Below are 27,915 nucleotides of genomic sequence, written 5' to 3'. Positions count from 1 at the left end.
TAGATATCTAGTCTCCCGACAGTTACGCTACAGATCCCCTTGTAACACTAGGAGAGCGGCCTCATGGTCCTGTTTCTCTACTCTTAATCCAGGCACTGGGAGGAATGAATTACTGAAGTGAATACAATTTCGCCAAAGCCAGTTTTGTTGGTGGTGTTGGAGAGGAGCAGCATCATACATTTGTATCTTAGATTAGTTCACATCCAAGTCTGCCTGGAATCAGGGGACTGAGAGTCAGGACTCCTGGGTTCTTGATCTTCCCCTGACTCTGTATAGGGTCCCCGTGCTTTTCTGTGCCTTGTTTTCCTCTCTCTAAGATGGTTCTATAAAACCTACCCTACAGTGGCATGGAGGAGCTCAGCTATTTATTATTTGTGACGTGCTTTGAGGTCCTCGGTGGAGCAAATTATTCACGCTGTGAGTAGGGTCAGCCTTTAAGTAAGGAGCTCTCCCAGCAGGTGTTCGCGGCTGCAGTAGCTGCCACTTCATATTACTAGGAACTTGTTACGCACCTCACCGTCCCAGAGCATCTCCTCGCAGCAAGACCTGGCATCGCTGCACTTCCACCTCAGTTTCCCCACAATGATTTTCAGCCTGCGCCCACCATCGCCTCCAGCCCACTTCTGGGGTAGCACAGTCCCTGAGTGGAAGCTCCCTTGTTTCAGGCATCCTCCCAGTGGCAAAGGCCTGTCTGACTGACTAGCCTCCATCATCCAGGTCAGGTCTACCCTCCTACCAAGGGCTCTTAGCAGGTCGCTGCCCTCAGCCAGGTCCTAGCCGGAGCAGCTTGTCCAGCCTCCGCCCCCAGTCAGTGCTCAGCTGCTGGGCTTTCCTCCACCCTCACGCTCCCTGCTCTCCTCTGCAGACAGCCCTCCATTGCTGGGGTCTCCTGGGGTTTTTTTAAGTCCCACGCCCAGCATAGGTGTAGTGGGGTGGGGCTGACTGAACAGGGCAGACTGGCCCCAAGCCTCTTGTCTCTCAAAGGGGCAGGCTGCCCTCTGACAGCTCTAGATTGTTTTCCTCCCTTTGGCCCCAATCTATGGCCATTCACGTCGGTGGGAGCAGGCTGGAGCCCTGTGTCAGTTAGTCTGAGCAGCGGCAAGGGCCTTAAAGCCAGAAGTCAGTGCCCTTCATTTTTTTTTCTCTCAGCGCATCTACGTACAAGAGCAACCACTAGGACTTGGCTGATAGTTTTCAGCTCTGGTGCCTCAGACACATTCCCACCTTCGGGGCTGCCTGACTTGGAAATGTGGATATTATTCTGCCCTTTATCACTGTTTATTCTTGGTAACCCCTGCTAACAAAGCGTGGCTCTCTGTCCCCCTCCAGAGGCTGGAGCATGAAGGTTAATGAGCCTGCCTCTGCCTCTGACTGAACGGACCTGACCATGAGTGAGAGGCTTGTTCTTTTAGACCCAAGGGTGCTGGGATCAGTCCATGCAGATGACCTGACCGGGGGAGTCATTACATGTTTTTATGGGATCTTCCTTCTTAATGAATTATTTAAGCCCTTTTGGACATATGGAGCAGCTGGACCATAACAAATATCCAACAGTGCTTTACCCGTGACCATTTGTTGTGTCTTCAGGCTAATTTCGACACAAACTTTGAAGATAGAAATGCCTTTGTGACCGGCATTGCCAGGTACATCGAACAGGCTACAGTGCACTCAAGCATGGTGAGTCTCCAAGCCCACCCAGGACCCTTGCATTCCTAGCCCCTACCAGGGTCTGTGCCACCATGTCTTCATGGCTGTTTTTAGCTTAATTGATGCTTATCTGGGTATGCCTGCCCACTCTCCAGTCGCCCCTCCGATTGCAGGGTAGACATACCCTCGGCACCTGTGGAGCTGATCCATAGTTCTTTCTAGTGAGCGTTCCACAGCCATGCGTTTCTGTATGTTTCAGAATGAAATGCTGGAGGAAGGACATGAATACGCAGTGATGCTTTACACTTGGAGGAGCTGCTCTCGGGCCATACCCCAGGTAAGAAGTAGCATTGGATTCCTTCCCAGAAGGGACGTGCTAGAATAGCCAGCTGGCTGTCACTTACAAATGCCTTGATCTGTGCTGGGGAAATCAACCAGAAGGAGAGAAGACCCTTATTGGGGAGTAGTGAGAAGCTGGTGTGAGACTACACTGACCCTACCAGCCCAAGCATCCCACTGCTGGGGAGGAGAGGGGCGTGGGCTGCAGTACCAACAGCACTAGATAGCTGCTTTAGTAGCTGCAGAGCTCTGGGGTACATGCTTTGAGGACTTGTGCTGTGCCCAGGGCAGGACCCATCTCTGTCTGTTATGAGGAGTGCGGGTAGCACCTGCTGTAATTAAAGCTGTGTTGTAGCTTCCATTCTAACCCCTCTTCTTTGGATGCTCCTCACTTTCTTACAGTCCTTTGGAGCTGGAAGTTGTTTCAGTTCAAAGTTTATTTGCTTTTGAGAAGTTAGGCCCAGATCCTCAAAGATGCCTAACTCCCATTGATTTCAATGGGAGTTAGGTGCCTAAATTCCTTTAGGATCTGGGCTTTAGAGTGAAATCAGCAGAGCAGTATTTGGAACACACTTTCCCCCTGATTCTATTCCACAGGTTACAATGGGATGATTTCAAACTTGGCTTGTTTGGGGGCTTCCACTGAGATTTAAACATCACGTAAAGTTTGAAAAAAAAAATCCACGTAACACACACACGTCACAGCTGTATGTGTAGCTCTGTGTAATACAGATATTGTGCACGTAGACAAAGAAGGCCTCCTGGTTCAGAGTTCAGCCTTGCCAAAGGCTGGATGAACACACTTTTTCTGGCTGCTGATACATTTAATTATTGATCCAGCCATAATTTTTGACACCTTTTCCAGCCAAAGTTGGACATTTTTCTAGCCCCTCTAGCTACAACAAAACCCTAAATTTTGAACGGCCCAATCCTGAAAACACTCACACACAAGTTTGCTCATCTGTGGTCCTCTTGAGTGATTGCTTGCAGGATTAGGCTCAAGGTCTGTAGGCTATAGTGTGAGCCCGTGTTACATCACTGTGGTAGATGCTCTTCGCAGGGCAGATACAACATGCTTTTATTATCCACAGTGACACCGGGGTTTCTCAGTAGTGCGCTACAGCCAAAGACATACGTCCACATGGCTGACAAGGCTGAAGGTTATGCCTTTGTGGCACCCCAGCAAAGGTCAAAATGCAATTCCCGGGGGCTGTCCTTTGTTGGTGGTTTCATGAGTCGCAGCCTCCTGGGGCTTTGTGCTCCTGACTGAATATTTGCTTATTCCCAATGATTTTCTGTTCCTGTGCTATAATTGCCTCTTTTGATCACTGAAACATGCTGCAGGCAGAGTTTGAATGGGTGGCGAGGGAAAGAGAGAGAGAGAGAGAGGTTGCCAGGGCATGGGGAGAGGGGATTGAATGCCACAGAAGATTTGTTTTTTGGTGGATTAACATCTTTACCCTCCTTGTGCTGTTACTCTGCCCATCTGAGTCGCTTGCTGCACTGACTCTGCTCTGCCTCAATGCATCTCTTACATGAATTCATAAGGGCAAAGATGCTTTTATGGCCAGATGTTTTATAGCAGATTCAGCCCCAAACACAAGATAGAGCAGCTGCACTGCTGCTCTAGATTGTGTCAGTTTGTATTGGCTCAACAGGGGTTGTTACCTCTGTGAGAACTGCCTGAGCAGTGTGCACTCTGGCCATGCCCTCGATGTGCCCCTTAGGCTAGGGAGGCTGTGCGTGGGTAGCATGGAACTGGCCATTTGGGGATTTGCTTATACAGGGACGCTGTTAAGACAGCTTCCCAGTGGTGCAAACTCATTGGAATAGGGGTTGAGGATCTTCCCGTACACCATTGTGCCCACATAAAGGAGAGTGGAGGTAGAGTTGAGAGAGGCGTCAGAGCTGAATTTCAAATGAATTCAGAGAAGCATGACATTTGGCAATGTCGGATTTGGATACGCATTTATAACTCTTACCAGGGTGTCCGTTAAAGAGACAGAGTTTGGAATTAAAGCAGGTGAAATTCAGATAAGCCTCTCCCCGTGGCTTTCCATGACCTGGATGTAGGTGACCTATCAAGATATTTTTAATTTGAAAATAAAATAGTAATAATAATAATTAATAATAAAGCCCCCACAACACTTCGTAGTACAGTCACAACTCATTCAAATAAGCCATGACTTGCTATTGACTGTAACAGGTCTGTTCCAGAGCTGCAAGAACATTAAAACCTCGAATGCACTTTGAGTTTTGTGACTTTGCAATGTGAGGCATCAGTGCAACTTTACAGCACGATAACCTTTCATCTTCATGTGATGACATCAAGCCAGGACTTATGTCCTGTATGATGGCCGGGCAAAAAATATATCAGAAGACTTTGCTTCCCAGAGCAATGCTGCAGGCCACTATCCTCATTTATAATATCTGAAAGGAATCCCAGGTCTGAGAATTGCTTTCTTAACAACAAATATGGTCTTCAACTTGACTGTCCTCCTTAACCCAGGCCGGGCTTCACCTTGTCATTTGACCTTGAAATCATCAGGGGATGGGAGCCAGTGCAAACCAGAGATGTTGTTAGGAATGCTAAGGATGACCGTTTGTTGCTGTTGTTCAGGTGAAATGTAACGAACAGCCGAACCGGGTGGAAATTTATGAGAAGACCGTGGAAGTTCTGGAGCCGGAGGTCACCAAGCTGATGAAGTTCATGTATTTCCAGGTAAGTGGTGAACGAAGGAGGCAGGAGCTCTATTCCCAGTTCAGTGTTTGTGACTCTCTGATCTCATTTCCCTGCCATTCCAGCCTGGAGGACACCTTCCCAACTTCTCTTGGTAGAACTGAGACACCCTTTAGCTTTGCAGCTGCCAGTAGGCATGTGGGATACCTCACAGCAAAATCTCTAAGGCACACAACTCTTGCCTAGCCTCAGATTTAATTATAAACTCAAAATTCAGGCCTAGGTCATAGACCTTTGGGCAAAGCTGGGCCCAGAAGCTTATGAAGGTCCAGGTGGCTTCAGCCCTGCTGTAGATATTTGCTCTGCAATGTATTTGTATAAGGCAGCCACCCCACTAATACTTAGAGACAACAACTAATGCTTCTAGTGCTCTGTGAAAGGAAATGAAGGGTTAGGAGAGAACAGTCACCCTCCAGAGCCTGAATGGTGGGTGTTGAGGAAGACACAAAGGCACTTACACCACCATGTTTTTGTTGGCATTTCTGCAGCAGGGGGAAATATTTGAGTTCAATATTACATGTGATAGAAGATAACAAGAGGTTACCAGACTACCTGCCCCTTTTATTTTTGCTCTGATTAATATTTTTTGTCAGACACTTCCACAGCTCCCCAGATTCAATTTGCTTTGAGGTGACAGTGTTTTTGGAGAGATTTCCCCTTCTGTCTGGATGCAAAGCCAGGCACAGTCCAGGCTACCCATTTGTAAGAGGACATGACCCCAGATAATGAAAGTCTTCTGAGGCTGGAAATCTTTCCTTTGCACTTACCACTGGAACTGTCCAATGTAAATAAGGGCACAGAGACTTAAATTTAGCAGCACTCAGACTTGAGACATCCCAAAGCACTTAACAAAATCACGTGCGAGGTTCTGGTAGAGCACGTAGACTGATAGCTGGGCTGTGCTACAGGAGTTCACACAGAACCTTGGTCACCTACACCCACTTTTAATGCTGGCTGGGGCCAGGTTTCTCCCTTGCTCTTTTTCAGTGCCATGAGATCTTTAACGTCCACCTGAAGAGCTGTGCAGAAGGGCTCTTGGCTTAACACCTTATTTTACCTTACAGAACTCACCACACTATGTGACATTGTCAGCCCAAGGCCTCATACAGGGTTTGAACCCACATTCCTCTGGCCAGCAGTGAGAGTACTTTCAAATGAGCTGGGATATTTGTAACAAAGCCTCTTCATCTGACATCAGTGGGGTTTGAACATGGAACCTTCAGCACTGTAACAGGGTACATGCGCTGCTGGGGCACATCCTGGTGGCTGGGTCTGGGGATTAGCTCTTGCCTTTCTGTCAAATGCCCGCCCCGTAGCCTCTTTCTCTCTCTCTGGAACTTGGGGTGCTCCCTCTTTGTGACTCAGCCCTCCGGGCAGGTCACTATTTACTCCTTTAGGGGTGTCAAAGTCCCACTGGACAAGTTGTCCTTATGCTATGGGAGGCAGTCTTCCGGTTCAAGTCCAGGTCCATGGGAACTCGGGCCCATCCACTGTTCTGAGTTCAAATCCAGGGACCCTGTGCCCAGTAACAACAGTCTACTCAGTCTCAGACCCAGTTGCTGTTTCCCTAGGCTCCTTCCTACCTCACTTCTCTAGCTCCCGGCCCATCTCTAGGTTTACCAGCCCTAGCTTTCTCCACTCCCAGGGGCTACACCTCCCCTGGCTTCTTGCTAGCCTCTGTAGTGCAGGGTAGGAGCCCAGGGTTCGCTTTCCCCCTAGATCTCTTCCTCATCCTTAGCCAACTCCCTTTCTCTCTATGGAATGACTGCAAAGCTCCTCCCTGCAGCCCCCTCCTGCTCTCATCTTCCTGACTTTACACACGCTCAGCCTGCCCCTGCCCAGCTGCACTTCATCATCATTTAGACTTTTTCCATTCCCGATTCTCCTCCAGGTGCAGCCCAAAAGGTTAATTGGCCCCTGTTAACCTGCTCAGGCCTTGCGTGGGATGGATATCCCATCCCAGCACTAAACGTGCAGGCCTATTCTACCTGAGCTGGTGGAGGAATGCTATTAGCTAGTGGCAGTAACGGGCTGTTTTCCGTTTGGTGGGCTGGTCGTTAGATGGGGACATGTCGCACACTGAGCCACTGGATTACATAGTTCTACTAAGCACGAACAGGACACCCATTAAGTATGTTCCCCTTCCATTGTCTTCCAGCGCAAGGCTATCGAGCGGTTCTGCAACGAGGTGAAGCGCTTGTGCCATGCTGAGAGAAGGAAGGATTTTGTCTCCGAGGCCTATCTCCTGACGCTGGGGAAGTTCATTAACATGTTTGCCGTGCTGGATGAGCTGAAGAACATGAAGTGCAGCGTCAAAAACGACCACTCTGCCTACAAAAGGTGGGAGGGGAATCACCTGGCTTGCACATTTCTGTACCGTGTGGGGAGGGGGCGTAGGATGGCCAGAGCTGTGTCTCATTTGTTCCTGACTCAGGGCAGGAGGAGGAAAGATGAGCCAGTGGTTAGGATGCTAGCCAGAGCCTGGGGTTTGAGTTTCTCCTCCACCAGACTTCCTGTATGTCACTTAATCTCTCTGTGCATCAGTTCCCCATCTGTGAAACGGGGACAGTAGCTTGCAGGGATGTTATGAGGATAGATTAAAGATTGTGAGGTGCTCAGATACTACTGTAATGGGCATCAGATAAATGGCTTAGCTAGAGAGAGCTAATGAGATTATTTTGCAGGTGATTAACAGTTCCTGCTAAAATGCTGTGCAATGCCAGATGGCTACTAAACAAAACAAATATGCAAAGCATAAGTCTCGGAGTTGCATGAATGTAGTTAGAGTTTTAGTGGCATAAGTTTCCATAAAGGATTTTACTCTTTGGGGGATTTTCCCCTTAAAACTACAGAATATATTCATTGCAAACCAGTCGACAGTCAAGCAAAATTGAGGAGACCAGACTGCAGGAGACAACAGACCTGCAAGGCAACCATGTCAGGTTAAAGAGCTTGGATTTAAACAAAGCATTCTTTGCTTGTGTTACTAATGAAACGTAGGGATATTAAAGGTATAACATTTTTAAAAGCTAGCCTCAGTTTCCCTATCTGTAAAATGGGGATAATCTTAGTGACTTCCTTTGTAAAGCGCTTTGAGAACAATGGATAAAAAGCTCTAAAGAGCTAGCTATTATTATTATTTTCACCATTTATGTTGTTTGCTCATTAATAGCACTTTGCTCACTTTGGACAGTAAAACTAATCTGGGCTGTTCATGGTCACCTTTACATGCTGGTTCTCAGGCACTAGGAAAGCGTTACAGTGTCTGCACTGCAAAGATCACAGAGTGATAACTGCATCTCCTGATGGAGTTGGTGTAGAGAAGACAAAACACTAAGCTGTGAGTCAGGAGGTCTGAGGTCTAGTTCTGGCTCCCCTCTTGACTTGGATTACAGTGTAAATGGGTAAATATCCACTTAACCTCTCTGTGTCACAATCTCCTTGTCTGTAAAACAGGGAGAATGGACCGTACTCAGAACTGTGAAGTGTTTTATAGATAAGAGGGACACTGTAAGGGCTAAGTATTATTCTGATAAAAAAGGCTGTTTTCATTTAAAATTAAAAGAAAATCATGAAAATGTTTCTATTATTATTAAATTGTATAAAACTTGGTTTTTTTACCCAAGCTATGTGTTGAGGTAAAATGACCTGACTGCTGTGTTAACATGGCATCAACATTTTGACTCCACCAAGAGTTAACATGATACAAAGAGCCCTGTACAACACAGGATCTTCTCCTTTCAGAGCTGCCCAGTTTTTGAGGAAGATGGCTGACCCTCAGTCTATTCAGGAATCCCAGAACCTCTCCATGTTCCTGGCGAACCACAACCGGATCACACAGGCAGGTCACTTTCCTTCACTCTTTCTCCCACCACTTGCTCAGCAAAGTTGCCAGTTAGTTTTGCCCACGTGGAGTCACCTTCACATGCAGGGAAGGGGAGACATGATTACATTGGCAGAGCTAAGAGCGCTGCAGGTTCGGCTCTTGAGATGATTATGTGGTTCATTATGCCCTCAATCTAAAGCCCAGTGAAGCCAATTGGAGTCTTTCCGTTGACTTCTGTGGGCTTTGGATCAGGCCTTACATCCAGCTAACAGAACATCTGGGATGACTTTAGAGTTCTCAGGGTACCAGCTACCAGTGATAAAGAGAAGGTGTGGGGATCAAAAAGACACAAGATGAGTGGGATGAGGTTGTCTCTTTGGTAGAAGATTTACCCTTCAATCTCTCATACCAAGGTTCCTGTTTTCACCTATTGGGTGCATCCATGCCTTGAGTTTTCTCCGGATGAGACATGCACAATGTAACATACAGATGGAGCCAGGAAGGTCCACACTTCCACTCCATCTCGGGGATTGCAGATCAGAAAGGGCTTCAAAATGCTCCTTCCTGTTCCCATGGTTTGTGCTGATGAGGTAGAACATGACACAAAGACAAGAGAAGACATTAGCAGAGTGGAAAGTCTCCTCTTGAGCCAGATCATTTCTCTTCTGCCTGTCATGTCACAGTGTTATGTTCGGCTGTTACCCCTGATTCTCTGGTGACCACACTGGAAGACTCAATCTAAGGAGGGAGTGTTGTTCCTGAAGGCCTGAGAGCTGGAGAAAAGGGGTTTGTTTCTCATGCCCGGTGCCATAGTGGAGCTAACATTTCCTATACAGCCTCAGGTGAGGCTAGCAGGTGACATTCTCCTCTTGCTCCTGGTTCTGAAACTGTGCCTTTCGATACAGGGTCAGGATGACTAAGAACCACTAACCGTTTAACGAAATACAGATGGTCCGGTCAGTCTGCAAACTGCAGGGTGAAAATCATGCTCCTCGAGCCTCCAAACGTTTCCTCCACCTTCCTCTCCCTGGCCCTTTCACTGTGAGGTTAATGTGAGGTGTGTTGCTGTTTCAGTGTCTGCATCAACAGCTGGAAGTTATCCCTGGCTATGAGGAGCTGCTGGCGGATATTGTCAACATCTGTGTGGACTACTATGAAAACAAGATGTACCTGACGCCCAGCGAGAAGCACATGCTCTTAAAGGTAAATCCTGTTTGCACACACTCTCGCATTCTTTGGCTTTTGCTCCATTTCTTAGGGTGAAATCCCTTTGTGCTCCCACCTCTGTTTTTTCTCTCCCTTTTTCTTTCCTTTGTTCCCTTCCTCCCTTGTGGTATCAGATTTTCAGGGAGGCTCCACGCACACAGAGCCAGATTCTTCTGGAGACAAGGGCTAGAAGGACAAGGAGGCAGCCTCTCCAAGGAATATCAAAGCTCCTGCAAAGCCACCTTGCTCCCTGTCCTGCCCACTCTCCATCTTCCCTCCCTTAATCTTTTTCTCCTTCCTTCCGTTGGGAATCCATAATCTCCACTGCTTCCCCCACTTCCTACCTTTAGTTCTCCCCGTCCAGCTGAGCAGAGCTGGGCACAGCTCTAAGCATGGGTCACTCAGGCATGTTCTGAAGCATTACCTGTGCCCCGGGGCTGAGCGTGCTGCCTCCATGGCATTCCCAGCTGCCAGAGCAGTAACTCGTCCCTGTACGGTGCTTTCAGTAGATCACTGGGCTGGCTTTTCTCAGTCTGTTCTCTCTCCTCTCCTCTTTATTCTTCCTGTCCTTTCTGCTTTCCTTCCACAGATCTTTTTTTCCCTTCTTCCTTTCTCTCTTTCCTCTGCTCCCTGTCGCTCTTCGCCACCAGCTTTCTCCTTCTGGCCCCTTTATAAGGTCGGCAACCCAACCCAGCGTGCCCAGAGGATACGAAATGGCTGTACTGTGCATTCAGCCAGGAGGTGGAGCCTCTCACTGATGAATGGGAAAGCTCTGTGCACAGCAGTCAAGTGGTGCTTCTGTTGTCACACTCAAGTGTTTAGAAGCCGCTCTTTGCTTGCATGGGCCAAAATCAGCATCATGTGGCATACCGAACCCTTGATCTGAATCCCCCCCCTCGACTTAGCAGCCCCTGAATGTTGCTGCTTAGGCCCCTGGCTAGCAGTGATGGAACCGAACGTTGGATTCTTTGGGCTCCTTCCAGCATTTGTGCCGTGACCCCAAAGAGGCCATAAAGTGAACGTGTCAGGATCTCGGGCGACGGTAGGCAGGACTAGTGGCAGGAGCTTGATAGGCAGGAACAACCACCGGGGCTCAGAGTCAGTATCACGGTCAATAGTCAGGCCAAGTTCAAGCCAAAGACTGGTATCGGATCAGGCCGAGGGTAAATACCAGGTGTCAGGATCCATGTGAGTGTTCCTTGGTTCAAGCAGGAGTCATGGTCCTAGTCAGAGCTGAGGTCAATAGTCAGAGTTCACGAACAGAGAATGCAGGGTGGTCATGGCAGCTAGCTAGTGATTCACATTGTTACCTGCTGAACACTCCCTGGCCTGCCCCTTGCGTTTATATAAGTACAAAGTAATGCACATTGGAAAACATCATCCCAGCTATGCATACAGAATGATGGCATCTAAATTGAGCTGTTACCACTCAAGAAAGAAATCTTGGAGTCGTAGATAGTTCTCTGAAAACATCCACGCAATGCAGTGGCAGTCAAAAAAGTGAACAGAATGTTAGGAACCATTAGCAAAGGGATAGATAATATCATAGACAGAAAATATCATAAACCCACTATATAAATCCATGGTATACCCACACCTTGAATAAAGTGTGCAGTTCTGGTCTCCCTATCTCAAAAAGTGTAAATTAGAATTGGAAAAGGTACAGAGAAGGGGTATGGAACAGCTTCCATATGAGGGAAGATTTAAAAGACTGGTTCTGTTCATCTTAGAAAGGAGATGACTAAGGGGGATATGTTCAAGAAGTCTATAAAATCATGAATGGCATGGAGAAAATTAATAGGGAAGTATAGTTTACCACTTCACATACCAAAGGAACTGGGTGGCACGCTATGAAATTAGTAGACATTCAATTTAAAAGAAACAAAAGAAAGTACTTCTTCACACAATGCACAGTCGACCTGTGGAACTCATTGCCATGGAATGTTGGGAAGGTCAAAAGTATAAATGGATTAAAAAAAGAACTAGATCATGGAGGATTGGTCTATCAATGGCTATTAGCCAAGATAGTGAGGAACAGAACATATGCTCTGCGTGTCCCTAAACCTCCAACTGCCACAAGCTAGGACTGAATGACAGGAGATGGATCACTCTAAATTGCCCTGTTCAATTCATTCCCTCTGAAGCATTTGGCACTGGCCACTGTCAGAAGACAGGATATTGGGCTAGATGGACCTTTGGTTCGACCCATTATTGCCATTCTTATGAGATTGTCCTCAGCATTTGTGAGTTTAATCTGGAGCAGAATGTTGAGCTTTCCACAAGTGAACATGGCTTTTCATTACAGACAGGTTGAAATTTCACCAGGGGAAAAATTATGAATTTTTTCAAATTTGCTCTGGGATGAAATTTTTCCATTTCCATTTTAACATTTTATAGTGGCAGAAACCACTTGGAAAAAAAACAAATAAAGCAAAAGATCAAGGCAAACGTGTTATGTATCCACAAATATTTGATTTTCCCCACCCTACCCATCACTAATTTCACATGGCTGGAGCTGAGATAAAGGACCCTGAGACAATGCCTTCTCATGCCCTATAAAAAAGGAATTCTCTTCTGACCTATGCTGTCTATTTATCATTTTATTACAATGACTCTAGCCTCTCCTGTTGTGTCCGTGTCCTTCCAGGTGATGGGCTTTGGTCTCTATCTGATGGATGGGAGTGTCAGCAACATTTACAAACTGGACACCAAGAAGAGAATCAATCTTAGCAAAATAGACAAGTTCTTCAAGGTCAGTGGCCTGTGCAGGTCAGGTTTGAGATTGCTGTCAATTAATGATCCATCCTGCTTGGGTGTGATTTTTAAATCAAACAACAAACATATTTAAAGTTCAGATAAAGGCCTAAGGATCCTCAGCCTGATCCAGATCCCTCTTGAGGTGACGGAGACGGTTGTATTGCCATGGATCTGAGTGAGCAGGTGGCGTATTTCTGATAGTCGTTTGTACTCACTGGAGAAATACAGGGTTTTCCAGCCCTATTGAAATTCTAGTCCAATTCATTATGGTCTCTGAGGTTAATGATTGGCTTTTCTTTTCTCTTTAGCCCACCATTGACCAAAGGAGCCAAACAACCCTTTGCCTTGCTTTATGCACCCTCATTTCATCTGGAAATCAGAGCCCTTGTAGGGTAAAATATGAATTGGAAGCTTGTGTTGGCTTGAACCTGCACCTCAAAATGCTCAGGAGGTTCCGTAGAGAATTAATGCTAAGCTTTGCTGGAACAATTTCACTCCTTTTGTTCTGGGCTGGCCTGTGGCTGTATGCCATGCTGTGCTCAGGGAGCGGGTTGCAAAGGGTCTGTGCAGGAATGGGAACACCTGGACAAGTTCCGCCTGGTTTCTCCTGGGACTCAGCCTGTATGCCAGGCTGTCCACCCATACCGGCCCAGCTCCATTGGCTGCTGCAGAAAAAGCAAAGGGCTAAGTCCCTGCACTTATTCTGCCTCTCTTTCCCCTCTGTGGGTAGTCCAGTACCTAGCCCTTAGCAGAGTGCCTGCAACCCCTGGCTTGGGTTGCAGCTGTTCCCTCCCTAGGAGAAAGAACAGGAGGACTTGTGGCACCTTAGAGACTAACACATTTATTTGAGCATAAGCTTTCGTGAGCTACAGCTCACTTCATTGGATGCATTCATAGGAGAGCATCTTCTCCCTTCCATCGCTCACATGCCCAGGGCCAGCCATAAATTGGCCCTTTAGATTTGGATCACATCAGCACTAGCAGACATGGTAAGATATGGTATTGAATAGTTGTGGCTACAGCAATGAATAGGAGAATAAAGCGTGTTTTCCTTATGAAATGTATTGTATCCTCTTCACTTTCCATTAGCTATGGTAATACTTGCCGTTAGCTTTCTGTCCACTGAGTCCTTTTGCCAATAACTTTCCTTTCATCAAGGACTGTTGACTTAATTTTCCTCCTAAAATGGGGGGGGGGGTGAATCCCTGCACTATTAACAATTTCTGCCTCATTTCAGTGAAAATGAACACCAACCTTGTACTTAATGGATGAATATTGCTCAACCACAAAAGGATTTTGCCCTCTTACATAGGGCTGCTGTTTGCTGCCTTGTCACTCTCATCACTTCCTATCAACCCATGGTGATGTTAGTATAGGAGCTGCGATGAACCCAGGAAATTGGGTTAGACTAAAGCATTTAGGTCCTCAGGAGACTAAAGTGTTGTGTGCCACAGACAGAGAAGAGGAGAGACCAAGCTGCCACCAGTGCCCAAGGCCCATGCAAAGGCTGGATCCTTGTCTCTTTTTGAAGTCAGCAGGAGCCCTGAATGCTAGCGTACTGCTTTATTTCTCTTTGAGGGGGCAGGGAGGGATGGGGTGAGTGGTTCAGGGTTATTATGTATTTATCTTTTCTATAAATACACTCTTCTCTCTCCAGCAGCTGCTGGTGCTTGTGCATGGCCCATTGCCTAGGGACTCCCGGGGGCTAGAGATGTGGCCCTGTACATTACTGAGCAATAAACAGGATATCACCAAAGCCAGGGGCCCGGAGGTCTATGGCAGGATGATCCTCCCTATGTAAAAAGCCTGGCATAAATTTTCCGTCATTTTCATCATCTGGGATGCCTGTGCGTCCAGGTGTGCACCTCCCCTTCAACTGGCAGGCCCAATCCAGCACCTCAGGGGCAGAAAATGCCTTCTCATGTCCTTTTGTGTTGCTCTCCAGCCAAAGGAAAACCTCTACCATATTTCAACCCTCTTATGTTTTCTTTTCCAGCAGCTGCAGGTGGTTCCCTTATTCGGCGATATGCAGATAGAACTGGCCAGATACATTAAGACCAGTGCTCACTATGAGGAGAACAAATCCAAGTGAGTGCCTGCCGTAATGTCTCTTGGCTTCCATGTGTCCGGAAAGGGGAGGGAGTTGTGACACTCCTTCTCTAGTGTGTGAGGTCTGTGCGTGGCTGGCTCCAGGGGCCCAAGTGTGCCCAAGGGTGCTTGGGCAGGAATGCACAGGAGCGAGCGTGCCTGAATGTGAGGTCAGTTGTCTTTACAGGCTTATACGCGTGTGTGTGAAAGACAGGTCGTTCCAGCAGGCAGGAGTGTGTGTGTGTATATGTGTGTGTGTGTGAGTAGGAAAGTGAGAATGTGGACATATAAGTGTGCCTATATGTAGGGTGCACTGGGTGTGTGCTCACAGTCATTGGTGATTGTGAGTATACATCCATGTAAGTGTGCGTGGGTGGCTGTGAGTTTAGGCACATGAGTGAGAATGCACCCAAGAGTGTCATATGGCTCTGTGCCCATGCTTGTGTACTTGCACGGGAGGGGGCATAGCTGTGAGTGCCGGTCTGAGTGTTCATGGGTGTGTGAGCACTCAGGTGCCCAGGCTGTGTGAATGTGAGTGATGTGTGCTTGCTCTGGGCAGATTTTAATCCACATTTTTGATCCGGGGTACAAAATCCTCCAGAGCATGAACACAGCACTGGATTCTATCTGTGCAATAAGCAGGGCACATTTTCCAGAGGAAGCAGTTACAGTGAGGCCACTCCACAGCCCTTCCCCAGGCAGGAGGTTTTCATATGGGACTCAGGGAATGAAACATGCACCTATCAGTCAGATCCATTTGACATGAGTTTCTTAATAGTGGTGATTCCATTTTCCTCAAACAGTTTCTTTCCCTGGGGCTTGGTGGTGCTGTTGGTTTGTGGAATAGTCTAGGATCTGGATTCAAATCCAGTTTAGCTTTCATGTGAAATGAGTATGAGGCTGTCAGTTTAGATCACATCACATACACACACAAACACACCTGTCTGCACAGTTTGGCGCAGTGATCAGTTACTGCTCCAAAGAAAGTCAGAGATGGATGTGGATATCCCTGTGATAAATTGGGATTAAGGTGCATTTGCAACTTTGCACATGGCACATAAGCAGTGCCTGACTGAGATAAACTTGGCTATTGTCCCAGATATCCATCTGGCTTTCCGTGAGCATTCTTCTGTGGGACCAAATAACAGAAAAGCAATACAAAAATGAACTGCTTTTGTGTCTCCACTGTCCCAACGAGCCACTTAGGCATTGATTGGTTCAGTCCTTGATCATTCCTAAACCAACATTGTCTGCTGTGTTAAACTGCTACTGCTGATTTTTGTGAAGTGGACTCAAGTCCGCATAAAATGAACTAAATGCTTCAAACTCAGTTCGTTTCTCTCCTCAAAGTGAAGTGGAGCCTCAAAAGTCATTTGTTCACTGATCCATCCACTCTAGCTATCAAGGCTCTTCAATGGTCTCATAAAGAGAGCAGTCTCCTTTCATGGGGCTAGGAAATTACACAGTGTTTAATCACCAGGCTTTCATTTATATTCCAGTTTCACAATGGAGGCCAGGCACACCTAGGATAGGCTTCCACTCCTCCCGCATGGGTGCTGGCTGGATGTGTCCTCATGCACCTTCCCAACCAAGAATGTATCTGACCTTCCCTCATTCTTTGAGCTGTTTGCACAATGTTAATTATTTTTGCACAAGGAATTTTGAAACATTGTGGGTAGGGTTTCAAAAATTCCCACCAGAACTTTTGGGGTTCTTTTGTTTTTGTTTTTTGTTTTTTACAAAAAAGCAGGTTTTGAAAACTTTTTGGGAAAAAATTTTTGGTTGGTTGGTCCAAGTTTTTGGTTTCCGAAAATCAAAACTCAGAATTTTTTAACAAAATGTATCAGTAAAAAATGGAAATTTTTGACCAAAGTGAAAATGTTTGTTTTGGTCATAAAGCCATTTGTTGATTTAAAAAAATGTTTCAATGAAAAATTTCTACCAGCTCTCCTCATTTTGCCATCCTAGAGTCTAATTAGCTGGCTACCTGTCTGACTAATCACGTTTCTAACGTACCGATCACCACAGTACGTGGGCACCATATATCTCTCCTCGCCCTGCCTTGCTAATACACAGGTTCCTTCTTCACACACTTCCTAACTGAAGTTGCATGGGACTTTGGCTACGAAACTGCTCCAAGTGTGTGTGTGTAGGGGGCCATTTATTCCCTGCACCCTTTTAGACTTGCATTTTCATCATTTTCCTCCTTTCTGTCCCTTCCTCCCACCTCCCTCACTCCAGATGGAATTAATTGTATTTTTCTTGCACGGCATTTTATTTCTTCACTATGGATTACAGTATATGTGGCAGGCTGGGCTGGTGCAGCACTGGCCATCCCTGTTAACCTGCCGATTCTCTTGTGGGAAGCACAGGACACTGAAACGGGTAAGAGCCGAGTAATGGGATTCTGGGATAGCACCATCAAGCACTTACCAGAACTTCAGCCACCACAAGTACCTGCACCAGGAGCTGGTGTGGACATAGTCTCGTGGAAATGCTCGTACCACAGGCAACTTATTAAAGTCCCTCTCCTGTGCTCAAGAGTGTCAGGCAGCATCTAGCCACGGAGCAGAGACAACACGTGTGTCTTACCGTGGCCTGTCACGCAGCATGAAGAGCCAATTCCGAATACTTGAAGCAGTCGCCATGGCGATAGTTCATGAGAATTCCATGGGCTGACATTTGTGTGCAGAAAACATTTTTGTGATAAGGCCAAGTTCCAAGTCTGGATAGTTCATGATCAGGAATACGGGGGCTAAATTCATTGAATGGACCTAGTTCTTATTTACACTAATACTCTTTTATAGTGGCCATGTAAAGGAGCCAGGACCCTCACTTTAAGGTCCCTTAAAGACTGAGAAAGAGAATCGGGGACAATCGATTGTTCTCTGCATATTAAATGGTATACAGATTTTTTGCTGGGGTAGGAATATAATCCAGGACCAAAAGAAGAGCAGGAAGGAAGCACCTTTCCTTGCTGTCCATTGCAGTGGTACCCCCCCTATTGTGGTAGAAAGCACAAACCAGACCTTCAAGGCTGGGCTCACAGAGGATGATATTGTCCGGAGATGGTTATCCTTAGGATTGGGAGATAGGGACTGGACAATGCACAGCCTGTGTTGCTCTTATTCATTCCCTGAGCACTCCCCTTACAGCAGCATGGAGAGCAGCCTAGAGATGGCTGGCTGTTTACTGCTCTCCACGGCTGGAAGTAAGTACAGCATGTCCAGCTGCATTACAAGGGTGGAATTGAAGGAGGGTTATCATGGCAGAAGAGGTAGATGAGAACACTGTGTAACACCATGTGAACCAGTCTCGGGATGGAGAAAGACAGTGCATCACACACATGCTTTGTCCAGCGGCTCAGGGTGGGACACGGGAGAGGACTGCTCCCCGCTGAGTCCTGATGCTCTGAAGGTGACAGGCTTTCAGAGCGCCCAGGGAAGGCAGCAGCTGAGCGGGAGGTTGTGGTCTGCCGGGTGCCCTCTCCGTTAAAGTGGCCGCTTTTCTGCCCAGGTGGACGTGCACTCAGAGCAGCATCAGTCCCCAGTACAACATCTGTGAGCAGATGGTCCAGATCCGAGACGACCACATCCGTTTCATCTCTGAGCTCGCCCGCTACAGCAACAGTGAGGTACGTTTGGGCAGCGGCAGCCACAGGCTGCCACCTGAGATGGTGGGCGTCCCCCCAGGGTGAAGGAGGAGGAGTCCAGTGAATGGTACAGCACGTCACATCCATGTTCCATGGGGGGTGAGAGAGACGCGAGTGGCACAAACTACTGCTGAAGTCATTAGTAGACGCAAGTCATGTAAACTGGATGAGCTTCTAGGCATGCTGCAAAAGCCACTTATCTCTTTGTTACAATACTTCATTATAGACGATATAGTTCATATAAATAATATTGCAACAAAACATATATAATTCATTATGTGTCGGAGCACCTGGAGCTTTGCATGGGTGTATTTTTATTATTTAAACTGAAATAAATAAACTACCTGCCAGGGCTTTGGACGAAGATTCATGGGAGAGACTGAAGGACCTGTCTTGCTCTTTGGATGTATTGGCTGACCGAGTCCTTTCATATTTGCCTGTGATTATTATTTGCTGCTGGGTCATCATTGGTAGTTATGATCTAATTGGTAGGGTGCCTAAACCTTGTGTATGGGTGTTTTTCTGTTGTTATTTAAGGGGTTCACAAATTGCTGGCTTATATTTGGGGCATCTCAGGGAAATCTCTGAGACACTGGGATGATAAGGAAGGAGTTGTATTTTCTCTTATGTTATAGGAGAGACACCACTGAGTCCCAGGTCTGAAGGAAATACGCTGCTTGTGCACTTACTAAAAGTCATGTTGAGCTAGGATTGTAACAATAGTTTGCTTTTCCTGTGGGGGATACATTGCCCGCTGCATTTTTGGCATTTCATCTGGGAATCAAGGGAGCTAGACCTCTCATTCCATAGCTTGCAGTCGTGGCTGAAGAGCATGGTCTTGGGTTTATGACTCTAATTTTGCCACTGTGTGGGGGTCTCCAGGTTGTCACTGGCTCGGGGCTGGACAGCCAGAAGTCAGATGAGGAATACAGGGAGCTCTTTGACTTGGCTTTACGGGGACTGCAGCTGCTCTCCAAGTGGAGCGCCCATGTCATGGAAGTGGTGAGTACCAACAAGGGTAACATCCCCACCAGGTGCTTGCCGTGAGGGCTGGGAATTTTTCACAGTCAACGAGAAATGTGAAAATATAGTCAACTGTTTTGAAAACAGTTTTCACTGAAATTTGAAGTTTTTCATTGAAATTTCAAAATTTGACTTTTTTGTCACCATTTCTAAAACGGGGGTGATGCTGACAGTTTTTTTATTGAGAATTCTATGAATAAACATTAAGGGTCAGCTTGATGTTAGAAAAGTACAAGAACTTAATGCCAATGGCCCAGAAGTCACTAACAACCCTACAATAAACAAAGCAAAGTGCTCGCACACGACAGCGTAGTTAGATCTGGAAACAGCTTGTTTTCAAGATTCCCAAAGGAATTATTATCTATAAACAACAGGAGTGGAGGCGAGGGAGTGTTTTTCTAAAAGGATGGAAAGCCCTCTTTGAGTGATGCGCATTTCCGTCTGCTCAGCTGTGCTCCTTACTAGTTTTCTCCTTCCAGTATTCTTGGAAGCTGGTACATCCCACCGATAAGTTCTGTAACAAAGATTGCCCAGGCACCGCTGAGGAGTACGAGAGAGCCACCCGGTACAACTACACCAGCGAGGAGAAATTTGCCTTTGTGGAGGTAGGTGCTAAGAGTGGCTCGTTTTGTCCAAAGGGATGGGCAGCCCTCACAAGGAAGGATGGTCTCATGGCTAAGGCAGTAAGACGGAGACCTGCGTTCAATTCCCTGCTCTGCTATAGATTTCCTGTGTGACCTTGGGCAAATCACTTAATCTGGGATTTTCAAAGCAGTCTAGGGGAGTGACACACCCAATCTCCACTGACATTCAGTAGGAGTTGGGCACTTAACTCTCTTCACAATGCCAGGCTTCATCTCTCAGGGTCTCAGCTGCAAAATGGAAATAATACTCCTTCCTTTGCCACCAGAGTTACCTCTGTGAATGCAAGGAAACTTATCTAGTTTTGTTCCTTTTACCCAGGTAATTGCCATGATCAAGGGTCTGCAAGTGCTGATGGGCCGGATGGAAAGTGTCTTTAACCAGGCCATCAGAAACACTATCTATGCAGCCCTGCAAGACTTTGCCCAGGTGACCCTCCGAGAGCCATTGAGACAAGCAGTCAGGAAGAAGAAGAACGTCCTGATCAGGTGGGGCCCAAAATGTAACTTAAAGCATATCTCTGTGTAGTGTGGTCCTGTCTGCAGCCCAACCCCCATGGGCGACCCTCTGTGTGGGCAGCCCTCCCACAGCTATAGCCAGCCATACGCCACATCCAGAGCCTACCAGTGCGCCTTGCCCAGCACTCGTGAGCAACACACCTGTAACGAGCCAAGGTGAGCTGCCTATCCTCATGTGACCAACACACCTGTAACCATCCGATGGGTACAGTCCAACCCTGGTGAGCCACCCTCCCAAACCTAGCCAGTGCGAGTACCCATCCCACCAGGTGTCCATGCACAATGTATTTTCCCTCCTCTTATGAGCATGGAATTAGGCATTTTCTCCTCACATTAAAGGCAAGATTTAAAGTTTTGCTTTCACCATCCCAGTGTCCTTCAGGCAATCCGGAAGACGATCTGTGACTGGGAAGGAGGTCGGGAGCCCCCCAATGACCCCTGCCTGAGAGGCGAGAAGGACCCCAAAGGTGGATTCGATATTAAGGTTCCTCGACGAGCAGTGGGTCCATCGAGCACACAGGTACGTAAACCATCTCAACTTCTCCAGGGAGTCCTGGGGCCATAAAGTCATCCAGCGGTGGCCCATTCTGGGGGTTAGCTGTTGGCCCCTATAGTCTTCACTTTTCCAAAGTCTTTGCATATGTCTTATGCAGGTATCTCCCATTGTTGCCTTTGGTGCATCACTTGTCCTACAATACATGCTAGGGCCATCTTCTTTGTGGGTCTCAAATTAATAATGGAAGCAGCCTACAGGATCCAGCCACTGGGTGGAAACTTCTGGGGGGTGAGGGGGCCGGTTGCCTGTAGAGCACCAGGTGCTGCTGTATCAGTCAAGATGCTGCTGGTTGTTTTAAAGCTTTACATGGTGCGGACTATGCTGGAGTCGCTCATCGCAGACAAGAGCGGCTCGAAGAAGACTCTAAGGAGCAGCTTGGATGGGCCAATAGTCCTGGCCATTGAGGAGTTCCACAAGCAGTCCTTCTTCTTCACCCACCTTCTCAACATCAGCGGTGAGGTTATAGCAGAGGCGGACTTGCGCCCGGTCCTGTCCGGCTGCACTGCACAGATGGGACAGGTGTAGGCAGCCTGGTCCGATGGGTCGTCTTGCTCAAGAGTGGCCTCGCCAGCAAATTTTACTTTGAGTCAAGGGTTTACACTTGGGTCTGATTTCAGGCGTGTTATCAGATCCTGGCCACCTCTTAAGTGAAGATGAATGCTGCAGCACTAGCAAATGAGGGGTGGTTTTGTGGGTAAGGCTCTGGGTTCTTTTCCTAGCTCTGCCACAAACTCCCTTTGTGACCTTGGCCAAGTCACTTGATCTCCCTGAGCCTCGGTGCCCCAGTTATAAAGTGAGGATTGTAATCCTTTCTTCCTCCTACCCGTAAGGTGCTCAGGTACCATGGTGATGGGTGTGGTTTAAGTACTGTGATGGAATAGAATAGCTGAACTGCATTTAAAATAAATGCTATGCCTGGCCTACAGGGCCTGCCCTTTGCTGTAGGTTTCCCCTAGTTCTCTTGCAGACAGTAAACTCTGTGTTCACCCGGTGTGGGGGGAAACATCCTGTCTATTTCCAGAAGCCCTGCAGCAGTGCTGCGATCTGTCCCAGCTCTGGTTCCGAGAATTCTTTCTGGAGTTGACCATGGGCCGTCGGATCCAGTTCCCCATCGAGATGTCCATGCCCTGGATTCTCACGGACCACATCCTGGAAACCAAGGAACCCTCCATGATGGAGTAAGAGCCTAAGGGTGGCCGTGGGTGGGTTCATTAGCTGGACCTCAGGGCACTAAGGAGCCTATCCTAGGGGACAGAAGTTTTATAAGAGGATCATAAGTATTCGAGTGTATATGTGACTTTGTGATACAGTTGTGTATGACTGGGCCTTTTGTTCTGTTTGTAAATGCCTAGGACAGTGGGGCCCTGGTCCCTGGCTGGGGCTCCCAGGCACTGTGGTAATACAAGTAATAAATAATACTAACTCTTATGCCATTTGTTATGCATTAAAACTGCCTCCTTGTGAAAGAAATTGTTTTCCACTCTAGTGGCAGGTGCTGCAGACACTAAGGTCCCTTTGTAAAACTAGAGAAGCATAGAAGTTTCTTAAAGGGCAGACAATGAATTCCCTGGCATGGATGATGGTGCGGGGGATCCTCAGCTAGCAGAAAGCCAGCTGTCCTCTAGCTACTTCCAGCACCTGTGATCTAGGGACTGTGGGGGGAGTTTCAGGAGCTCTAGTAGGTGGAGCTGAAAGGCACGAGGTTGGAGAATTCTCCATTCCAACAGCCGTGGCTGGGCTGAAGTGGTTGCAGAGCGGCCATGTGCCTTGTTCTGGTGCTCGGTGCAGGGGTAAATGTCACAATCATCCCATAGGTGGGGTCTGGAAGGAATTTTCCCCCAGGTCCAATTCACAATGACCTTGGGGGTTTTACGCTTTCCTCTGCAGCCTGTGGGTCACTTGCCAGGATTATCTGGGTATATCTCGATTCATCCTTCCCCTGCCACTACGGGTGCCTTGGGCACCAGTGCACCTTGGTCCCTCCTGTTCTCTGCCTGTGGCACATCGTAGTCTAGTCTCCTGTGGGCTGCAATACTTTGGTCTCACTGCTATTGTTGGGTTGAGTGTGTGGGTGGTGGTGGTGCCCTGTGGTTTATAGGAGTTGAGATTAGATGATCAGGTGGTCCTTTCTGACCATAAATTCTATGACTGTAACATGAACTGTTTTCTTCCCCTCAGGTATGTGCTGTATCCCTTGGACCTATATAATGACAGTGCATATTATGCCTTGACCAAGTTTAAAAAGCAGTTCCTATACGATGAAATTGAAGCTGAAGTAAGTTCTGTTCTTCTTTATTTGTCTGACTATGCTATAAATGAAGAGCTCCCTCTTGCTTCACAAACGTGTCCTGTTTGACTGAACAGACCAATTTTTCAGTGAATTAATGAGAGGTATCCCCTAAAAAAATGAAATAAAATAAAATACTAAGAAATATTCAAGAGAAGGCCACAAATTTCCAAAGGAGTCTTTGTATTCCTGCTGACCAATGGCCCAGTCGGCCATCAGCTCCATGTGGATCCAGTGAAAGCAAAATATTCACATCTGGGGTGTGTAAAGTGTAACTGATAGCCGAAGAGTCATGAGATGTGAGCGGGGAAAGAGGCAGGAAAGGACATGGAGGGCAGTTGTTTTCAGCAAATAGTAAATTTGCCAAAAAATGCATTTTTCTTTGCATCAAAACTATTTGCAATTTGGAATTCGAATCAAGTCAGGGCGTTTTTTTTTTCCGTAAATGTCAAAGCCTTTCATTTCAATGTTTTCGAAAGAGGCTCTTTTGACATTTCGTTTTGAATTGACATCTCGTTTCGCAATGCCATTCAAAACGGTTCCTTCAGCTCATTTCATTTCAACAAGAAAAACCAAAAAATTTTGTTTCAGTTCAAGTCAACATTGTGTTCCACTTTATCTCTCAGTTTGAGCTAAGGGGACGGGATGGGAGAGGAAGGCTTTACGGTAGGATTCATAACAGGCGAGAAACATAAATGCTCAATGGTCTGCATTCCTTTATCATGAGAGTGTGGTAACCCCTCTGCTAGGTGACAGGAAATGTAGGGTAAAGTGCTTTGTTACTGATGGCGTTTTATTAAAACAGTCGTTCTCTTTCTCCTCTCACACACACACACACATGCTCACACTTGTTCTAAGAGCCTATTTCTTCTATGTTCTTTACACCCTTGTGATGTATATTTCTTTCTCTGTCAGGTGAACTTGTGTTTTGACCAGTTTGTGTACAAGTTGGCAGATCAGATCTTTGCCTATTATAAAGCAATGGCTGGCAGGTAGGAGAATCCCGTTGCTGCTGATTATTGTTATTACCGTTTGCTCTGAGGTATCCTCTAGCGGCTACAGGCAGGGTTCAAGGATGTGTTGTTCTAGGTCCTCTAGGCACACAATAAAAGAGACAATCCCTGCGCCAAAGAGCCTATAGTTGATACCTGTGACCAGACCACAATAGATGGATCCATCAAATAAATTGAGGGGGGAAACAAAGCTAACAGCAAAACAAAAATTAACATAACCAGAAGCAGTCTGAGCATATTATTGTGAATACTAATGCTGCAACCTGCGCCCATGGCGATGTTCCCCATATCTGCTGGCTGCAATGGACAGGGCAGGAGTGGAGGTCATCAGGAAAGAAATGGAGCATGCACTACTATTGGTGCCTAGTATTGGTCAGCCATGATCCTTCTAACCATTTAAAGGCATACATGGCACTGATGAGCCAGTCCTACCCTTACATGGTGGCCATAATGCAGAACCTTGGCTTAACATGGTACAGTGTGGGAAGGAACAAGGAGAACCCCTAAAGGAGAGCTTCAGCCACTGTGCGAGCACAGTCAGCAAGAAAATGTCCAGAATTTGCCTACAGATATCCCCAAATTACATTCACCCTGATGGAAGACTGGTGGTCTCCCACCAATGAAGTCATTCCCTGAAGCAGCCCATCAAGAAGGCAGCCCATCCGTGAAAGAGTCCCAGTGTCAGCTACCCAGTAACTGCCAACACTTACATGTGTCAGAACCAGCAGTTCACTCATTGGGCTTGTCTAGACAGCGAGTTAGCGTGAATGGGAGTAGGTCCGTGCACACTTGGGAACTTTTAGTGTGCGGTAGCAGGGCCCACGCAGACTGTTAGTACATGGCACACCAGTGCTCTCTAGATGTATGCCCTGCCTTGCTGCGCACGCACTCTCCATTTACACAAGCTGTTGGTGGTGTGTCCAAGAAGGATGGACATCAGGGTGGCAGATAACAACGGCAGCTGTGAGTTTGACGAGATGGGGGTGTCGAAGAGTGACTCACTGGCCAGCGCGCCGCCTCGTGGCTGAGATCTGCCTTTCAGGACCTGCCCTTCAGACGCCACCTTCCAACAGCCATTCGGCCCCTGTGGTGGTCTGTCTCTTCTAATGACTCGGTGCTCCAGCCAGGTCATGTTCAGTCTCACTCCTTCCGGGGTATCAGGTGTCCACTACATCCTCCACCCCTCCCGGGCCACTCTTTAACCCCACTCTTCTTTCAGAGTAGCGAGTTCCTAAGCATTCCCTAGCATCCCCAGGCAGACTCCAAGCCAAGCCACTGCTGCCTGCCCGGGGCTTATGCTTCTAGACCCCCTGGGTTCTCTCCATCTCCCTGTTCCTCTTCTGGAAGACTGACCCAAGAGGCTACCCAGCTGGAGTCTAGACCCTGTTTCAGGGCCCACTACGGGGATAGCTCCACCCCTGTGGGTACCTTCCCCAGAGAAAGGGAACCCTAGCCCCCTTCTGCTGAGCCTCCTCTCCCTGGATCTCTCTCCTCACTGGCTTGAGCTCCTTCTTTGATGAACATCTAGCTCCTCCCCAGCTGAGACTGATAATAAACTGCACCTTGCATGCCTTCTAGTTGCAGCCAAGTGGCTGCCTGAACGCTCGGGCACTTATTAACCCTTCATCTACCAGTGTGGGGTTATATACCCCCACGATAGAGGGGTATAAAAATATGGTTAAAGAGAGGGAGGAGGGGTTGGGAGAACCCTCCCAGCTAATAAAGGGGATGACTCAGATAAGGCAGGACTCAGAAGGGGATGTATTTGCCCTTGGAAAAGATTAAGAGGAAGGAGAAGGGATGATGGGGCAAATTTACTGATAATATTTTCCTTTTCCAGTGTCTTACTGGATAAACGTTTCCGGGCTGAATGTAAGAATTATGGAGTGATTATCCCTTACCCGCCATCCAATCGCTACGAGACGTTACTCAAACAGAGACACGTCCAGGTACAACAGACGCAGCAGCCTCAGACATTTCCTAAAGGTCTCATGGTCTCTAGGGGATTTAGCCAGGTCCTACTGTCAACTGAAAATGTCAGTGTCTCGGTCATGTTCTATTGCTGGGTACAGTCAAGATTAATGACAACAGATTTCCTATATTTAAGAAGTAACTGGAAAACTGAGTCAAAAGCATTTATCATTATTATGACAAGGCATCAGGAAAGATTGGTTATTTACCTTCCAGGTTCCGAACCCCCTTTTATATAGAGATAGACCCAACCAGCGAAGTTTGGATCCAGATCAGAACTTTCTCCACCTTCCAGCTGGTTTGGCTCTGGGGCTCTAGTTTGGATTCATCTCTCCCTTTTCCCACTAATATCTTTTCCTCTTCTCCACAGCTGCTGGGTAGATCAATTGACCTGAACAGGCTCATAACTCAGCGTATTTCAGCTGCGATGTACAAATCATTAGACCAGGCCATTAGCCGCTTTGAGAGTGAAGACCTGACCTCCATTGTGGTAAGCTCAGTGATTGTTTGAAAGGGCTGTAGAATCAGAGAGTATGATATACTGATGTAGTATATATATACACCATTGTCCATTACTGCACTGAAATCACATATACAGTAGTTTTCTACCCATTTGTGAATTCTCTTCTCTTCTTTCTGTCCTATCTTAGGTATTTCTACGGCTCCCATTATCCACAAAGGGACTATATTTGGGAGTTTCATAGTGGGGGATCTTCAAAGAGCACAGATGGTAGAGTCCTGTGTTTTGGGAAAAGAAAGTCTTGAGTTTAATTCCCCCCGCTGCATCCATGTGGCTAAACTCTGGCTTGACGTGCCTTTGTGCATATGGTTCACAGCCATTGATACATTGCAGGACCATCAGAGTCGAGTAGTGTAAAATTATCAGTTTTCACATACCAGGGATTCTGATGTGAAAGGTGTTATTCTAGCAAGAATGTGCTCTGTGGGGAACAACTGCATTTTACCTCCTGTAGGAAGGGAAATGGTAGAATGGGACCCCTAGAGTGCAAGTGCAAATGCCCTTAGCCTTTTGAGTTCAACCAATGTCTTTAATATTTGATACATCCTCACTTGGAAGACCGTGTGTGTGTGTGTATATGTATAATCATATATGTATGTATATAAGTACTCTATATTTATAGTGTGTATATGTATAATCATCTTCTTGCTGATCGAATAAAACTTCTATTATGATCTTGATAACACATAAAATCTGCTGCTGTTGCTTTGCCTGGTGCAGGAGCTGGAGTGGCTCTTGGAGATAAATCGTCTGACACACCGGCTGCTGTGTAAGCACATGACTTTGGACAGCTTTGATGCCATGTTCCGAGAGGCCAATCACAACGTCTCTGCACCTTATGGACGTATCACTCTGCATGTCTTCTGGGAGCTAAACTTCGACTTTCTACCCAACTACTGCTACAATGGCTCCACCAACCGGTAAGAAAAAACAACAAGAGAGGGCCTCTGGAGGCCCTGTTTCAAAACTGGATGTAACTCACAGCCCCCACACCCACCACACAAAATGCCCACGGTCCACACTGACAACGGCAGGTTTCCACTCTGCACGAAGACAGGAGTGTTTTCATTTTCCATGTGATGCACCTTGGCATTGTAGAGACAAGCTTTAACCTCTCTGCTCTGCTAAGC

The 27,915-nt window shown here is 47.1% G+C and overlaps 1 protein-coding gene across 2 annotated transcripts in view; it reads left to right on the top strand.

Moving 5' to 3' along the window:
* Positions 1–27,915, top strand: part of CYFIP2 (cytoplasmic FMR1 interacting protein 2) — a 76,890-nt gene that overhangs the window by 13,477 nt on the left and 35,498 nt on the right. Inside the window, exons 3-22 of one of the 2 annotated variants that reach the window (XM_038413079.2) lie at positions 1,588–1,677; positions 1,907–1,984; positions 4,607–4,708; positions 6,885–7,066; positions 8,471–8,567; positions 9,627–9,755; positions 12,406–12,510; positions 14,512–14,603; positions 18,120–18,237; positions 19,138–19,257; positions 19,758–19,883; positions 20,242–20,408; positions 20,811–20,958; positions 21,295–21,448; positions 22,016–22,172; positions 23,173–23,269; positions 24,197–24,273; positions 26,135–26,243; positions 26,636–26,755; positions 27,506–27,705. In XM_038413079.2, the coding sequence (XP_038269007.1) occupies positions 1,588–1,677; positions 1,907–1,984; positions 4,607–4,708; positions 6,885–7,066; positions 8,471–8,567; positions 9,627–9,755; positions 12,406–12,510; positions 14,512–14,603; positions 18,120–18,237; positions 19,138–19,257; positions 19,758–19,883; positions 20,242–20,408; positions 20,811–20,958; positions 21,295–21,448; positions 22,016–22,172; positions 23,173–23,269; positions 24,197–24,273; positions 26,135–26,243; positions 26,636–26,755; positions 27,506–27,705 (2,468 nt within the window). The remainder of the gene's footprint in view (positions 1–1,587; positions 1,678–1,906; positions 1,985–4,606; positions 4,709–6,884; positions 7,067–8,470; positions 8,568–9,626; positions 9,756–12,405; positions 12,511–14,511; positions 14,604–18,119; positions 18,238–19,137; positions 19,258–19,757; positions 19,884–20,241; positions 20,409–20,810; positions 20,959–21,294; positions 21,449–22,015; positions 22,173–23,172; positions 23,270–24,196; positions 24,274–26,134; positions 26,244–26,635; positions 26,756–27,505; positions 27,706–27,915) is intronic. The other variant, XM_038413080.2, reaches the window with a different exon arrangement.

This window comes from Dermochelys coriacea, chromosome 8, assembly GCF_009764565.3.
Source record: "Dermochelys coriacea isolate rDerCor1 chromosome 8, rDerCor1.pri.v4, whole genome shotgun sequence".
Classification (NCBI taxonomy): Eukaryota; Metazoa; Chordata; order Testudines; family Dermochelyidae; genus Dermochelys; species Dermochelys coriacea.
The sequence above is the reverse complement of the archived record's forward strand: the minus strand, read 5'-3'. Positions and strand labels throughout refer to the sequence as shown.